At 44.2% G+C, this 16,653-nt stretch overlaps 1 protein-coding gene across 2 annotated transcripts in view; it reads left to right on the top strand.

The window, feature by feature from the left end:
- Cnbd2 (cyclic nucleotide binding domain containing 2) overlaps positions 1–16,653 on the top strand; it is a 75,577-nt gene that overhangs the window by 18,456 nt on the left and 40,468 nt on the right. The window contains exons 1-2 of one of the 2 annotated variants that reach the window (XM_036184834.1): positions 8,913–8,963; positions 13,859–13,996. In XM_036184834.1, coding sequence (XP_036040727.1) covers positions 8,913–8,963; positions 13,859–13,996 — 189 coding nt within the window. Of the gene's footprint in view, positions 1–8,912; positions 8,964–13,858; positions 13,997–16,653 lie in introns of those variants that run through there. The other variant, XM_036184832.1, reaches the window with a different exon arrangement.

The raw sequence follows: 16,653 nt of genomic DNA, 5'->3' as shown, positions 1-16,653 counted from the left end.
GAGTGCTGGGATTAAAGGCATGCGCCACCACCGGTGCAGTATGGTTTTTTACAATAGGCATTAAGTCCTTTAATTTTTCTGGGGAGAGGTTTCCCCCATGGTGACAGGGAATGACTGAACCAAGTTTGACATGAGGGCCTACAAGAGTCCCCCACAAGGCGTTTTCTAATGGCAAAGGGTTTTGCTGTCTGTCCTTGTTGATTTGCATTCATTTTGGTCAAATGTCAGCCTTTGCCACACCTTCTGCATAATCCAGAAGGCAGGGACCTTCTGTTTGGATTATTCCTAGAAAAAAAATCATTTCTAGGAATATCCTGCCTACAATCCTGTTTTAGGTGACCTTGTTTACCACAATTAAAATACCTGACATTCTGATTTTTCTTCAAGCCTCTGGAAATTACCTCTCCTATCCAAGTATCATCATGGTTATGAGATTCAATATTGTCTGTAATCTCAGATGCATTCCTCTATGGGTGCTGATCTTTCTTTAAAGGCCTGATTACTCTTTTGCATTGTGAATTAGCATTTTCAAAAGCCAAAAATTCAAGTATTATTTGTCTAGCTTCTGAATCTGGTATCATTCTATTTACAGCTGAAGTCAATATTTGTAAAAAATCAGTGAAGTTTTCTTTTGGGCCCTGTATAACTTTAGTAAATGACTCAGTTATCTTTCCAACTTCTTCACTTCTGTCCCAAGCATTCAAAGATGCTGGGTGTCATAGAGCCAGGGTGTGGTCATCATATAGAGACTGTCTTTGACATCAGCATAAATGCCCTTTCTAAGAAGTTGGTCTTGGGAGATTTCAATACACCTAGTCCTACTTCATTGCTCAATGGTCCTAGCCTCATCTTTCCACCAGGCCCTCCACTGTAATTGAGGACAAGGTCCAATACTGCTGTAACCAAGTCTTTGTAACTAAATCATTCCGGTCTTGTGGGACAATTCTGTTATTAGTTGACCATGAATTTAACATCTGCCTCAAAAAAGGTGAATACATACCATATGAGACTATCACTTCCTTAAATATCCTCAAATTGAACATTTCCATGGGAATCCAGTCAGCTCTTACATAGCTTTGGGGATGCCTGTCATTTGGTAGTTATTCCCATAAGGAGACTGGATAAATTAAGGTTGGTTGCTGGGCAGTAGTGGTGCACACCTTTAATCCTAGCACGTGAGAGGCAGAGCCAGATGGATCTTTATGAGTTTGAGGCCCAGCCTGGTCTACAGAGTGAGGTCCAGGACAGGTGCCAAAACTACATGGAGAAACCCTGTCTCAAAAAAAAAAAAGGTTGATCGTTCAATAACTTTGGTTGGGCTGGTACTCTATTATTTTATAATGTAATGGTGAGGTTGGTACTCCCTTAAATTACTCTGTCTTTGAATATTTCTATTATCTGATTTTGTGCATTTTTCTAAGGCCTGTAACTTATCTTGCAAAATGGCAATTTTTTTCCTCTGTTATCTTTTTCATATCAACCAATATTTTAAGGGATAAAACAAGAATTATCAAAATGATAATTAACATTTTGATGATCCCAGCTAAGCTGATCATCCCTTCATTTAATTGTTCCATTTTTTTTAAAGATTTATTTACTTTATTATGTATACAGCATGTATGACCAGAAGAGGGTACCAGATCTCATTACAGATGGTTGTGAGCCACCATGTGGTTGCTGGGAATTGAACTCAGGACCTTTGGAAGAGCAGTCAGTGCTCTTAACCTTTGAGCCATCTCTCCAGCCCCATAATTGTTCCATTTTTAAACCATGCATTGTGTAACCATGCAAAGACCCACCTCCCTCCATCGTAATAGTGTTTCCCATCTTTTTTTCTTTCTTTTTTCTTTTTTTAAAGATTTATTTATTATGTATACAGCATGTGTGACTGAAGGCCAGAAGAGGGCACCAGATATCATTATGGATGGTTGTGAGCCACCATGTGGTTGCTGGGAATTGGAACTCAGGACCTCTGGGAGAGCAGTCAGTGCTCCTAACCTCTGAGCCATCTCTCCAGCCCCAAAATTTTTTTTTCTTTTGGATTTTTTGAGACAGGGTTTCTCTGTGTAACAGTCCTAGCTGCCCTGGAACTAACTCTGTAGACCAGGCTAGCCTCAAACATAGAACTCTGCCTGCCTCTGCCTCCCGAGTGCTGGGATTAAAGGTGTGCACTACCACCACCCAGTGTGTTTCCCATTTTTTAACATGGGAAAAAACTCTCTCCTTTTTTTAAAACTAATTCCCCCATTAAGAATTCCCAGTTTGTAGCAGAATTGTTAGAAGTTTTTATTAATAAAATCAAACCTGAGGCCAGTTATTGGGGTGAACGCTGGAAGATCAGAGACACAGAACAAGCCACCGTTTCCTCACCTTGCCAGTTCCTCAGATGGTCTTGTTTCCTCAGACTGCAAGCTTCTGTGTCCTCATTCCAATGGCTCTCAGCTGAACTGCTGCTCGAAAGCCTGAATGCCTAACCAGCCAAATGCTTAACCAGCCAAATGCTTCTAGTTTCTGGTCTTCATGCCTTATATATCTTTCTCTTTCTGCCATCACTCCCTGGGATTAAAGGCGTGTGTCACCAAGCCTGGCTGTTTCTAATGTGGCCTTGAACTCAGAGATCCAGAGGTATTTCTGTCTCTGGAATGCTAGGATTAAAGGCGTGTGCTACCACTGCCTATCCTCATGTTTAATATTGTGGCCTCCTGCTCTCTGACCCCAGATAAGTTTATTTTGGGGAACACACAATATTTTGGGGAACACAATACTACAACACCCGTTCTCTCACCAAACCTGCTGACAATGACAGTGAAGAGTGAGGCTGACTGCAGCTGCATTGCATATCTGAGCAGAGACCACAGGCAATGCACAGCCTGGCCGAGGACAGCTGCCACCGATCTCCTGTCAGCAGCCTGAGGAGGGGGTCCAGGGAAAGCCCAAAACCCATGAGGAAAGGAGCCAAAATCTGAAAGGCAGACATTGTGTGTTGGGGGGAACCCACATGTGAAAGCAGCATGTGAGATTTGAGAGAAGTGGAAGCACAGAGCCGCCTGAAGGCAGAGCTGGTCAGTGGTGAGGGGCTGACTCGGCAGCATTCCGAGCCCAGGTGCCTGTGGAGTTTGGGGCTTGTGGAGATTGCTATAGAGAGGCTGCAGCAGGAAAGTCCCAGACCTGCTTAGAGGGCTTAGGGAAAAAAGGGAAACCCTAAGGGAAGGTTCGGTGACTCCACCAAAAATACTTTTGTTTTTTGATGCAGGGTTTTTCTGTGTAGCCCTGGCTGTCCTGGAACTCTCTATGTAGACCAGGATGGCCTCAAACTCACAGAGAGGCACTTATCTCTGCTTCCCAAGTGCTGGCATTAAAGGTGTGCACCACTACCACCTGGCTATTAATAATAATAACAACAACAATAATAATAATAATAATTATTATTATTATTATTATTATTATTATTATTTTTATTATTTCTGGTTTTTTTGAGACAGGGTTTCTCTGTGTAGTTTTAGTGCCTGTCCTGGATCTTGCTCTGTAGACCAGGCTGGCCTCAAACTCACAGAGATCCACCTGGCTCTGCCTCTCGAGTACTGGGATTAAAGGCCTGTGCCATCACTGCCTGGCTATTATTATTATTATTATTATTATTATTATTTATTATTATTATTATTAACAAGATCTTACTATGTAACAATGGCTGGTCTGGAACTCACAGAAATCTGCCTGCCTCTGCCTCTCACATACAGAGGTTAAGGACACATGCCATTATGGTCAGTTGGTAGTATTAATATTTTTTTTTGAGACAGGGTCTCTATATAGTCCTAGCTGTCTTGAAATTTATTATGTAGAGCAGGCTAGCCTCAAACTCATGGAGATCCACCCATCTTTGCCTCCCAAGAACTGAAATTATTGCCCCACCAAGTCTGGTTGGTATTAGTCTTTAATGTGGGGTATTAAATAGGTTTTTTTTTTTACAAATACAAAATACTATATACAAAAATATACTAGTATATGTTAATTATACAAAATGATGAGTTTCATTATGACTTAAATAGAAATCTTTAAGATGTCTTACTTATAGGCAAAGATTCAGGTTTTTAACAGACTTAGTTCTATGATTTCATTTGCACATAGATCATAGCAGGGGGCCAGCTGGGATCCAGATGAAACACAAGTGACTTCAGCTAATAAAAATCCCCTATGATGCAGGGTGGTGGTGGTGCACACCTTTAATACCAGCACTAGGAAGGCAGAGGCACGTGAATCTCTGTGAGTTCAAGGCCCACCAGGGCTACACAGAGAAACCCTGTCTTGGAAAACAAATAAGCAAATTTCCTGTGAGGGGTAGGAGGGATGATTCAATGGTTAAGAGCCCTGGCTGCTCTTCCAGAGGACCCAAGTTTGAATCCCAGCACCCACATGGTGTTTCACAACCATTTGTAACTCCAGTTCCAGGGTCTCTGATGTCCTTTCTGGTCCCCTCTAGCACCAGGCACACCAAGACATACATGCAGGCATGTAGTAGTTTGAATGAGAATAGCCCCCACTAGGCTCATGTGTTTGAATGCCTGGTCCCTAGTTAGTGGAACTATTTGGGAAGGATGAGGAGGTGTGGCCTTGTTGGAGAATGTGTTTCACTAGGGGTGGGCTTTGAGGTTTCAAAAGCCCATGCCAGGCTCAGTGTTCCCTGTTGTTTGTTTTTGCTCTTTTGGGGGGCCCACCACCCAGCTTCCAGATAAATCACACACAAGGCTTATTCTTTTTGTTGTTGTTGTTTGTTGTTTTCGACATCGTTTCCCTGTGCAGCTTTGCGCCTTTCCTGGAACTCACTTGGTGGCCCAGGCTGGCCTTGAACTCACAGAGATCTGCCTGGCTCTGCCTTCTGAGTGCTGGGATTAAAGGCATGCACCACCAGCACCGGCTTACTCTTAATTATAAATGCCCGGCCTTAGGTTGGCTTGTTTCTTTCCAGTTTTCCTTAACTTTAATTATCCATCTACCTATTGCTTTGGGGATTTTCCCCTTCTCTTACTTCTGTAAACCTTACTCTTTACTCCATAGCTTGCTGTGTAGCTGGGTGGCTGACCCCTGGGTCCTCCTTTCCTCCTCTTGCTCCTTGATCTCTCCTCCTCCCAGATTTCTCCTTCTATACATTCTCTCTGCCTGCCAGCTCAGCCTGTCCTTTCTCCTGCCTCACTTATGGCCGTTCAGTTCTTTACTAGGCCATCAGGTGTTTTAGACAGGCACAGTATCACAGCTTCACAGAGTTAAACAAATGCAACATAAACAAACGTAACACACCTTAAAATAATATTCTACAACAGTCCCCCTCTCTACCTGAGGATCAGAACATAGGTCTCAGCTACTTCTTCAGCTCTATGCCTGCCTGCCTGCCACCATGTTCCTCACTACTTTAAGGATCATGGACTAACCCTCCGAGGCTGTAAACAAGCCCCTAATCCAATGCCTTGGTCATGGTGTCTTTCACAGTAACTAAGACAAGGCAAAATGCCTGTATACAGAATTCTTTAAATATTCCCTATGAGATTCCATTTTCTGCTTTCTCTTCCTCCTCCTCAGTGCCTGAGATGGAATCCACACCTTTGTGTGTACTAGGCAAGCATCCTACCACTCAGCTACAATACTTAGCCTCTTCTTAATTTCATTCACATGTATGTGTGCGCATGTGTGCACTATAGTGTGCATGTGTGCACACTTGCACATGTGGGCACATGTTTGCATAGGTATTGCAGGTGTATGTGGGTGCACATGCATATTGAGGACAGAGGTCAACCTTGAATTTTGTTCTTTAGGATCTGTCCACCTTTTTTTGGAGACACAGTCTCATTAGCTTGGGGTTTGTCAAGTACTGGGGTTTCAAGCACATTGCATCACAGATTTTTATTTTTATTTTTTTACTTTTTATCACATCTATCTCTATCTATCTATCTACCTATCTATCTACCTATCTATCTACCTATCTATCTATCTATCTACCTATCTATCTATCTATCTATCTATCTATCTATCTATCTATTTAGTGTGTGTGTGTGTGTGTGTGTGTGTGTGTACCACTGCACATGTATGGAGGTCAGAAAATAATTTATGGGAGTAGGTTCTCTTTTTCTACCACAGAGATGTTGGAATTGAACTCAGGTCATCAGGCTTGGCAGCAAGCACCTTTACCCACTGAGCCATCTCTCTGACCACCCCACAAATTTTTTACATGGGTTCTAAACCAAACTCAGGTTCTTGTATTTATACAGAAAGTGCGTTACTCAATGAGCTAACCTTCCAGCTCCATTAACTTCATTTTGATAACTCATTTTATCAAATATTTCTTACATTGAGGTGAAGAGACCTGTTTTATGTTTTCTCTTTTTTTTCATATGAGGTGAATTTTATTTATGTCCATTTCTTGCATTTGAGGTACACTTTGATGCTACCCTTGGACTGGGAGTTTCTACCCATAGTCCTTAGCCACTACACAGCTGCAGCCATCCCTTGTGAGGGTCACCCTCTTCGTTGGTCTTGCAGATGTCTGCCCATTCCCCTAGTTTTTTCCTCTCATCGGCTTGAATTAGTTTGATGTGGTGCTCAGCACAAAGGGCCCCCACCAACTTAACACACATAGGTTCACCACAGCTGGATTGCAAGCCCTCAAAGATGGGGCTTGGTGTGTGGCTAAGGCTTTGGCAGCTTTGAGAAGTGCACACACAGGGCCACCGTAGACAGAGGCTGCTTTTCTCTGTGAGGCAATTTGAACACCCACTGCAGCAGCTCCAGCGGCCATGCCTTCCTCGGCCACAGCTGCGGGCTCCTGGTGAAGCCTAGTCTTGGGCACACTCAAGCCTCTGCCTATGTGTATGACTCACCACAGGGAAAAAGTTTGTTTTATTTGATGTTCTGATGAGCTAGAGATAGCTGGTCCAGGTTCTTAATTTAGACTGGGCTGTGTTTATAATTCTCTGTCATTAATAAATCTTTTAAAGAAGAGTTGTTTTGCAAAGTGATGGGGCCACACACCTTTAATCCCAGCACTCAGTAGGCAGAGGTAGGTAGATTTCTGAGGTGAGTCTGGTCTACAGAGCAAGTTCCAGGATATCCAGGGCTACACAGAGAAACCCTGTCTTACAAAAACAACAAACCAAAAAAGAAGAGTGTGTTTTTTTTATTTTTAAATTTGTACTATTTTGTATGTTGTGGGTATTTTTCCTGCATGTATGTCTATGGCCACACCCACTCCAGCAAGGCCACACCTACTCCAGCAAGGCCATACCCCTTCCAGCAAGGCCACACCCCTTCCAGCAAGGCCAATAGTGCCAATCCCTGTAGAGGGAAGTTTTCCTGTGTCTCGCAGCTGCTTGGTCCCAAGTAAACACACCGAGACTTACATTACAAACTGTTTTGGCCTATTGCTCAGGCTTATGTCTAACCAGCTTTTATGCTTAAATTAACCCATAATTCTTGCCTGTGTTTAGCCACGTGGCTTGGTTCCTTTTCTCAGTCCAGCATTCTCCCCTTTCTTCCTCTGTGTCTGGCTGGAGACTCCATCTCTGCCTTTCCTCCTCCCAGAATTCTCCTAGTCTGGTCATCCTGCCTACACTTCCTGCCTGGCTATTGGCCAGTCAGTGTTTTATTAAGCCAATAGGAATGACAAATCTTTACAGTGTACCAAAGCATTATCCCACAGCAACTCCTTGTGAGCTTATGGAGGCCATTTTCTTTCAAACCACCACAAAATGGTCTTGTATTCTTCACCTAGTTCCCCAATAGTAATGTCTTGCATAATATAATCCAGTATCAAAACCAGGAAACTAACATGAGTATACGTCCACAGACCTTATTCTTATCATCCCTAGTTCTCTGAGTACTCAGTGTGTGTGAGAGTGTGTGTGTGTGAGTGTGTGTGTGTGTGAGTGAGTGTGTGAGTGTGTGTGAGTGAGTGAGTGTGTGTGTGTGTGTGTGTGTGTGTGTGTGTGTGTAGTATGAATAAGGTCTACTAGGACTCCTTTAGATGCATGCTAGGCAGATCTCTGCCGGGGCACACCTCCAGCTCTCCAGCCATGATGATAATGGACTAAACCTCTGAAACTGCACGCCAGCCCCAGTTAAATCTCCTGTTCTGGCTGTCTTCTCTAAGTTCAGTGCTCTTTATTTTCTCTATTGGTTGGGGACTGGCTGGAAAAAAAGGATGGCGTGTCATGTAATACTTGCAATTCCAGTTTTTCACTGAAGATCTTAATGTAAAAACAAACTGAGTAGTAGTTGCCATCAGGGAGTAGGCTCCCTAGGAGAGTGCTGGACTCTGCCGGTTTTTTCTTCTCTGCTTTCGGACCACAGAGTCATTTACTTTAACATGGTCCTTTTGCCACTTGATCTTGCAGCTGGTTGAAGGATTTCCTGTTTGTACTGTTTCATTGTGACTTCTGGGACAAAGCCATGGGCCCACTCCCTAGTATCTCTTCAGTCTCAGTATCGCTGAGCTGAATGTTGACTGTTCTTACCTGGAGCTGGAAAATGTTTCCCTTTTTTCAAGATGCTTCCATGACTCTGCAAGCTGTTTAGCTACTTTGAGCCCTAGTGTCTTCATGAAGGGTTGGGTTTATGGCCCCTCATGGGGGCTGCAAGGATAACGCCCATGTTAGCTCAATAAATATTAGATCCTGATATACTGTTCCCTTCTTTTCCCTCCAGAATTTTCACTTGTGACATCAGTAGATTCTCAGAATACGGTTTTCCTGGAATCAGGCTCCCAGCAGCTGTTGGCAGGCTGAGGGGAGTGAGGAGAGGCAGCTACCGCTTTGCCGCTGAGGGAAGCTGTTTGTTTTCACTTTAGCGACTGACTCGCAGGGGGAGACTTCTTGTCCTTCCTGTGAAAGTCAAACGGTCCACTTGTACCATTTGCCAACTTAGGAACCATGAAGAGATGTAAGCTGTCTCCTAGCTGGAAGTTCCTGAAGATGGAGGAGGTGAGGCAGGTCACGGGCTCTGGGAGGGAATTCCTGAGCAGAAGATTTAAAGGAGCAGGCATGGAGGATGAAAGCAGCGGGTGTGGCAGCACCCTGTACCTCTCAGGTCCACCACTTGGCACAAAGAAGGAAGCACCAGAGAGGCTCAGGACTGAGCTAGGACCCCTGCTCTGTGGCCTTCTACCCCCAATGAGCTCTGAAGTTGTGTTCTTATCCACTCTTTCTGGAACAGAGAGAAGAAATGAGGCAGGGCAGCGAAGGAGGGTAAGAGGGTTAGCTATGGAGTCTGGAGGCAGGCTGCTCCGGTTGAGATGCCGACCACCTACCAGTCAGGGGACCTTAGGCATGTAACTGGGTCTGTTTACTTTTTCTCTTTCCTGTAAAGAGCAATAATGTTAGCATCCACACGAATTTACTGCTGAAGCATAATGGCCTGGTGATGGTAAATTATACTCAGTAAGCATTCACATTGCTAATGAAGCACTTGAAAATTATTTCTTTTTGAGGTTATGTTATAATTCTGTCCCTTCTCTCCTCCCTTTCCTCCCTCTAATCCCTCCCCCCACATAGCTCTCCTTCAAATTCCTGGCCTACTTTCTCATTATTGCTGTTATATGCATATATGTTTATGTATACACATAAATATTTCTAAATATAGCCTGTTCAATCTGTATAATGTTATGTGTATGCATTTTTCCACAGCTAGCCATTTGGTACTAGATAAACAATTGGTGTGCTCTTTGTGCATGTCTTAGTTAGGGTTTCTATTGCTGGGGAGAGACACTATGACCACAGCAACTCTTAGAAAGGAAAACATTTAATTGGACTGGCTTATAGGTTCAGTCCATTATCATCATGGTGGGAAGCATAACGGCAGTGTGCAAACGTGGTGCTGGAGGAGTAGATGAGAGTCCTATATCCTCCAGGCAACAGGAAGTGGACTGTGACGCTGGGAGTAGCTTGAGCATAGGAGAACTCAGAGCCCGCCCCCACAGTGACACACTTCCTCCAACAACACCACACCTACCCCAACAAAGCCACACCTCCTAATAATGCCACTCCTTATGAGCTTATGGGGCCCAATTATATTCAAACTACCACAACCACCTTTTTCTTTTTCTTTTCTTTGTTTGTTCGTTTGTTTGTTTGTGTGTTTTGTTTTTTTGAGACAGGGTTTCTCTGAGTAGCCCTGGCTGTCCTGGAACTCTTTCCATAGACCAGGCTGGCTTTGAACTCAGAGATCCACCTGCTTCTGCCTCCCGAGTGCTGGGATTAAAGGTGTGTACCAACCACTACCTGGCAACAAAATGAATCTTAAAATAAATACATAAAAATTTAAAAGCATTAAAAATGACTGTTGTACCTATGTGTACATGGATGTGTACGTATGTGATATGGAGGGAGAAGGCACATTTCATCGAGTGGTCAGAGGGCCACTTTGTGGAATTTCATCTCCTTGCAGTTTTATGTAGCTTCCCAGATTGGACTCAGGTCATCAGGTTTCCTGGCAAAGCACCTTTACCTGCTCATCCAACTCTTGCCCACAAATTCCACATTTTTATGAGAGTTAAAGACATTGTTCCATATAACCTCAGTGCCATTATAATACTAAAAACATGTTAAATTGTCCTTGGTGAATGCACTGTTTGCCTAGCATACATGAGATCCTGATTTAGGTGCCTAGAACCCCATAAACTGGGAGTGGTGGCACATACCTGTAATCCAAGCACTCCGGAGACAGAGAAAGAAAGACTGGAGTTCAAAGTTATCCTTAGCCACATATCGAGTTTGAAGCCAGCCTGGGCTACATAGAACCCTGCTTAGAAAAAAATAAGAAAGAAAAAATGCTAAATTTACTAAAATTATATGCAGTATAGTCTTACTTAATTCTTCATTTGCTTCTTAAAATGTCTTTATAGTTGTTACTGTTCATTTTTATTTTTGAGATAGTCTGGTCTAGAATTCGCTGTGTAGTAGAGGATGAGCTTGAACTCCTGATCCTCTTGTGTCTACCTTCCAAGTGTTGGGATTACAGGCATATACGGTCATGTACAGTTTTGTATGACACTGGGTGCTGGGTATATGCTGGGCAAATCTAAATAAGCCATATCAGCAGCCCTCAAATGTCTCATTGCTTTAAAAAATTGTACGCGTGTATAATAGGGGATGAGTTGGGGTAGAAAGATGGCTTAGTGGTTAAGAGCACTGGATATTCTTCTAGAAGATTCCTAGCATCTATGGGATAGCTCACAACCATCTGCAATTCCAGTCCCAGGGGAATCCTGCACCATCTCCTGGCTTCTGTGGACACCAGGCATACACATGATACACAGGCACACATTCAGACAAAACACCCATGCACATAAAATAGATAGATAGATAGATAGATAGATAGATAGATAGATAGATAGATAGATAATTTTGAAGTATGTGTGTATAGCCTGTGTGTGATGTCATAGACCTTAAATCTCTACATTTGGGAGATAGTGGCAAGTGGATCTCTGTAAGTTTGAGGTCAGCCTGATCTACATAGCAAGTTCCAGGACAACTGGGGCTACACAGTGAGACCATTCTTAAAAAAAATAATGTGTATCAGTGTGGATGCATATGTGTGTACATATATGTAGAGGTCAGAGATCAATTTAAGGTGTTCCTGAAGCACCATCTACTTGTGTGTGTGCGTGTGACATGGTCCCTCATTGGCCTGGAGTGTGCCAAGTTGACTGGCCACTGAGGCCCAGGATCTGCCTATCTATGCCTCCTCTGAGTTGGTATCACCAGCAGATGCCATCACACCCAGCTTTTTGATATGGGCTCTGGAGACTGATCCTCATGCTTGTGTGGCAGGTGCTTTACCTACTGTGTTATCATGGACTCAAAGGCTCAAGAAATGCCTCTTGAATTTTTCTCCTAAGTCTTAGAATCTAAAACATCCTCCATTCCTTATTTTCTTCAGGAGAGTGACTTTGGGAAGACCTGGATGAGTACTTTTTTTTTGATTGTTCTGCATTTTGGATGCCCCCTATCCTACACATTTGCTTGGCTAGTAATGTCTGTCCTGACTCCTGAATTAAGTTAGGGATGGATGTAGTTGAAGTTTTCCTGTGTCCCACCTAGCCCGTGGTCAGGACAAATCTCTCTCACCCGCCAGTCCTGCAGCCGCTTGGACCCAAGTAAACACACACAGGCTTATATTAATTAAACTGTATGACCTAATGGCTCGGAATTCTTGCTAGCTAGATCTTACATCTTAAATTAACCCATTTCTGTAAATCTATACCTTGCCATGTGGCTCGTGGCTTACCGGTATCTTTACATCTTGCTTCTCATGGTGGCAACATCTGGCAGTGTCTCCTCACTCAGCCTTCCACTTCCCAGAATTCTCCTCTCTGCTTATCCTGCCTATACTATACTTCCTGCCTGGCTACTGACCAATCACCATTTTATTTATCAGTCAATCAGAGCAACACATTCACAGCATATAGAAAGACATCCCCAGCAGATGGATAGCCTGTTTGTCCTCAGTCCAATTTCACATCCCCTGGGAAATGACAGATGGCTCATTGTAGATTAGATATTAGCTTTCTATTGGGTTTTTTTTTCTTCTTCAAGATTTATTTATTATGAAAACAGTGCTTTGCCTGAAGGCCAGAAGAGGGCACCAGATCTCATTACAGATGGTTGTGAGCCATCATGTGCTTGCTGGGAACTGAACTCAGGTCTTCTGCAAGAGCAGCCAGTGCTCTTAACCTCTGAGCCATCTCTCCAGCCCCAGCTTTCTATTGTTGATGTATCAACCACCACAATTTATTCTTTAAATTATATTTATTTACGTATGTGTGTATTTATTTATTTGTGTGTATATGCTCCTGTGTGTGCATGCCACATTGCCCGTGTGGAGTTCAGAGGACGTTTTGTGTGAGTTGGTTCTCTTCTTTCATCCTGTAGGTCTGGGTGTCAAATTCAAGTCTTTGAGTTTGTCGTCACTTGCCCTTACCCACTGAGCCACGCATCATGCTGGCCTCAAATCACTACAATTTAATGACTTAAAATAATGCAACTGTATTAGCCTTTGATATAGTAGAGGTCATCTTGGGCTAAAATCATGGCATCTGAAGTTGGAAATATGATTCAGTAGTAGAGTCTTTACCTAGCAGATGCAAGGCCCAAAATGTAATCAGAAAACAAACAGGCAAAGAGATACTGCACTAATAAATAAACAAAAGAGAACCAGTGTTGGCAAGCCTGCTTCCTTTTGCAAGGCTCCAGAGACTCCAATCTAGAGGTCTTGGATACCTCTGCATCTAGGGTCACACAATTTTCTTCACATGATGTTTTCCTCAGTGTTCAAAACTAGAAGTGTTGGACCCTATTGACCATTTTCCCTTCAGATTCCTCTGATTCCATGGTTTTGTATAGCTTACCCTTGCCCCAGCACACACACACACACACACACACACACACACACACACACACACACACACGGGGAGAGAGAGAGAGAGAGAGAGAGAGAGAGAGAGAGAGAGAGAGAGTTACTTATATTCTTTATTTTCTCCACAAAAATAACAATTAGTGCACTGTGAGTGTTTAACAATTGGCTCCTGGTGAGGATGCCCTGAGTGTCTACCCCTAGCCCGGGTCAGTTAGTTTAAAACTACCAACAAAATTTCAACTGGTTTTCAAAGTTCATGAGAGAGTGGGTAGAGCTCATGTCTAGGCCCTAGGCTTAATCCCCAGCACCCCAGCACCCCCATCCTCCAAAGCTAAACTTCTGACTGTATAACCACTGTTCCAAAACATCACTGCCTTTCATCCCATGATCAATTCTGCCCTCTTTGGAGCTGCCCAGACCGAGGGCAGATGGCTCTCATTGACCTGGTTCACTGTTTCCACAGGGGCTGTACCAGCTCACCATGAACATAATCTTAATGATTCGAGTATGTAAGATGTTCCGCCAAGGCCTCAGGGGATTCCGGGAGTATCAGATCACTGAGCCTGTTCAAAGGAAGCAGCCTCTCTTCTCCTTTTGGGATGTAAGTAGCCCAACTAAACAGGGCTGCTGGGATTTGATGCGTACAGCACAAAGCCATCTGTGGGAGAAGACGGGAAAACAGATGTGTGAAATCCAACCATCGCCTCTCTTCATCCCAGCCTGGCACTGGAGAGGTGACATCACTGAGCAAGTGGGCTGCCCAAGTCTGAACCCTGAATTAGATAGCCTTCATGGCCTTGTGGTAGGCAGTGCTGGCTAAGGCAGCCTGCTGGTGCAGGACAGTAGCAGGACCCACTGCCCTGAGTTTAGGGCAGAACAGAGAGTAGGGAGAAAAGGAGGCACCTGTCCAGATTTTCCTTCCAAGTCTGTGGCTCCTCCTCCTTGTGGAAGTAGAAGCCAGTAGTGTTCTGCTCACACACATCCCTCAGGGGAAATGACACTCCAGGGCTGAGGGAAGCCTGGTATGCTTTCTAACTGTCATCACAGGGCTGGAGAGATGGCTCAGGGGTTAAGAGCACTGACTGCTCTTCCAGAGGAATTCCCAGCACCCACATAGCAGCTCACAACTGTCTCTAATCCCTGTTGCAGGGGATCTTCCACCCTCACACAGACATACATGCAGGCAAAACATCAATTCACATTTAAAAAAAAGTTCTGACAGTAATCACAAGAGCCTGAAGGAATTAGGGGGCCACAACAGAACCAGGATTTTTCTGAGTGTTTTGAGGTGTGTACACTCTCTTTACCAAAGGAAGGGGACATTTTGCCATGCTGACCCCATTTTCATGATTAAAGAAGGTCCCAGCTTAAAAAAAAAAAAATCTTAAAACAGTAAATCATGAGCTCTTTTTGTCTCAGAAGTACTGGTTTGTTGGCCACTGTCTCATGTTTGTATTGCTATGAGAAGACACAATGACCAAAGCAACTTACAGAAGAATTTGTTTGGGGCTTTCAGTTTCAGAGGGTTAGAGTTCATGGCCTTCATGGCAGGGAGCATGGCAGCAGGTAGCCAAGCATGGTGCTGAAGCAGTAGCTGAGAGCTCATATCTAATCCACAAGTTGGACACAGAATCAGAGCACTGGAAATCGCAGGGGTCCTTTTGAAACTTCATATTCCACCCCCATGACACACCTCCTCCAGCAAGGCCACACCTCCTCATCCTTCCCAAACAGTTCCACCAACTGAGGACCAGGTATTCAGACATATGGGTCTATGGGAGCCATTTTCATTACAGCCACCACAGTCACCATCCTGATAGTTTGTTCCATTCCTCCAAATGGTACTTAGTATGTCTCTACCCCACTCCAGGTTCAGTATTTCTCAGTTCAGTATGTAGACCAGCCATGCCCATTTTCCTCTTAGGCCATGAGTGATTAGACCCAACCCTCTGCCTTCTGCATGTAATGTCTTAATCCAAGAAATTTCCCCAAAAGATTTCTGAAGGATGGAGGATGGGAAGGAGACAGTGGGGGATAGGAAGGTGGACTTCCACCTTTTTTTTTTTTTTTTTTTTTTTTTTGGTTTTTCGAGACAGGGTTTCTCTGTGTAGTGTTGCGCCTTTCCTGGAACTCACTCTGTAGACCAGGCTGGCCTTGAACTCACAAAGATCCTCCTGGCTCTGCCTCCCAAGTGCTGGGATTAAAGGTGTGTGCCATCACTGCCTGGCTTTTTTTTTTTTTTTTTTTTTTTTGAGACAATAATCTAACTAGTAAGTTAAGCTATAATAGGAGCTGGAACCTATAGGCTGGCTAGAGATGCAGGGCATATTCTCCTAAAGACATTCCAGTGGATTTATCCTCTGGCTGTGCTGGTCAAACTCAATAGGTCTTCAGCCCTGTCACCGGCCACGAGCTAAGGGAAAGATAGGATAAACCTGTAACCTGCAGAACTCAATTTCGTTTTCAAGAAGGACATTCTACTTCTCAGGGTGGCAACAGGAAAGAGTAGGGCTGACATGTGGGCGAGAGGGAACAGAAGACTCAGAGTGAGGGATGAAGTCAGGAGAGTGTGATGATATCAGACCTCACCACAGTGCCCAGTCAGCGTGACCTCCAGGAGAGAAGAAACAACGGCACTAGAGGAGCCACATGGCTATTGACTGAAGAGCTGGGCTGGAATACAGGACCAGATGGGGAGAGCCAGAGGCCAGTTTTCCATGGAGTATGTGAATCTGTATTTCTGAGCTCCCCTCTCTTCCTTTGTGGGCTCCCCTGAGGAGCACCACTTGAGTTGAGAAATGAGTTTATTTAGGCTTCTAGAAGTGTGACAGGGGGGTTACATAGGAGCATAGGTCACCTCTAAACAGCCACATCGCTGAAAAGATTCAGCCCAGCGTGGATGACAACTCCCTAGTAGCTGGATAGGTGGAGCCTCCCTTGAGTTACCCTCCACAATCTCTGTGCTCTAGCACCCTGGAGAGCGTGTGCAGCTGGAACAGAATGCTTCCAGCTTGTGTGAGGTACAGGCAGGGAGCTGAAATCTCAGGTGAGGGTCTAATGCCTTCCCCCCACCAACATGAGGGACACCACAGGCAATCCGAAGGTTTCTGGGGAGTAGTCCCAGCTGCTCTCCTGGAGGTGGGAATGGCTGTCATGCTGGCAGGACAGCATTTCACAGCAGGCAAGAGGTCCAAGTAGGCTCCAGGGAACCATGTGAGGCATTCTCTGGAGAACAGATTCCTCGGTTTGGCCGCTTTT

Source organism: Onychomys torridus, chromosome 4, assembly GCF_903995425.1.
Source record: "Onychomys torridus chromosome 4, mOncTor1.1, whole genome shotgun sequence".
NCBI lineage: Eukaryota > Metazoa > Chordata > Mammalia > Rodentia > Cricetidae > Onychomys > Onychomys torridus.
This window is presented reverse-complemented; position numbering and strand designations above follow the sequence as displayed.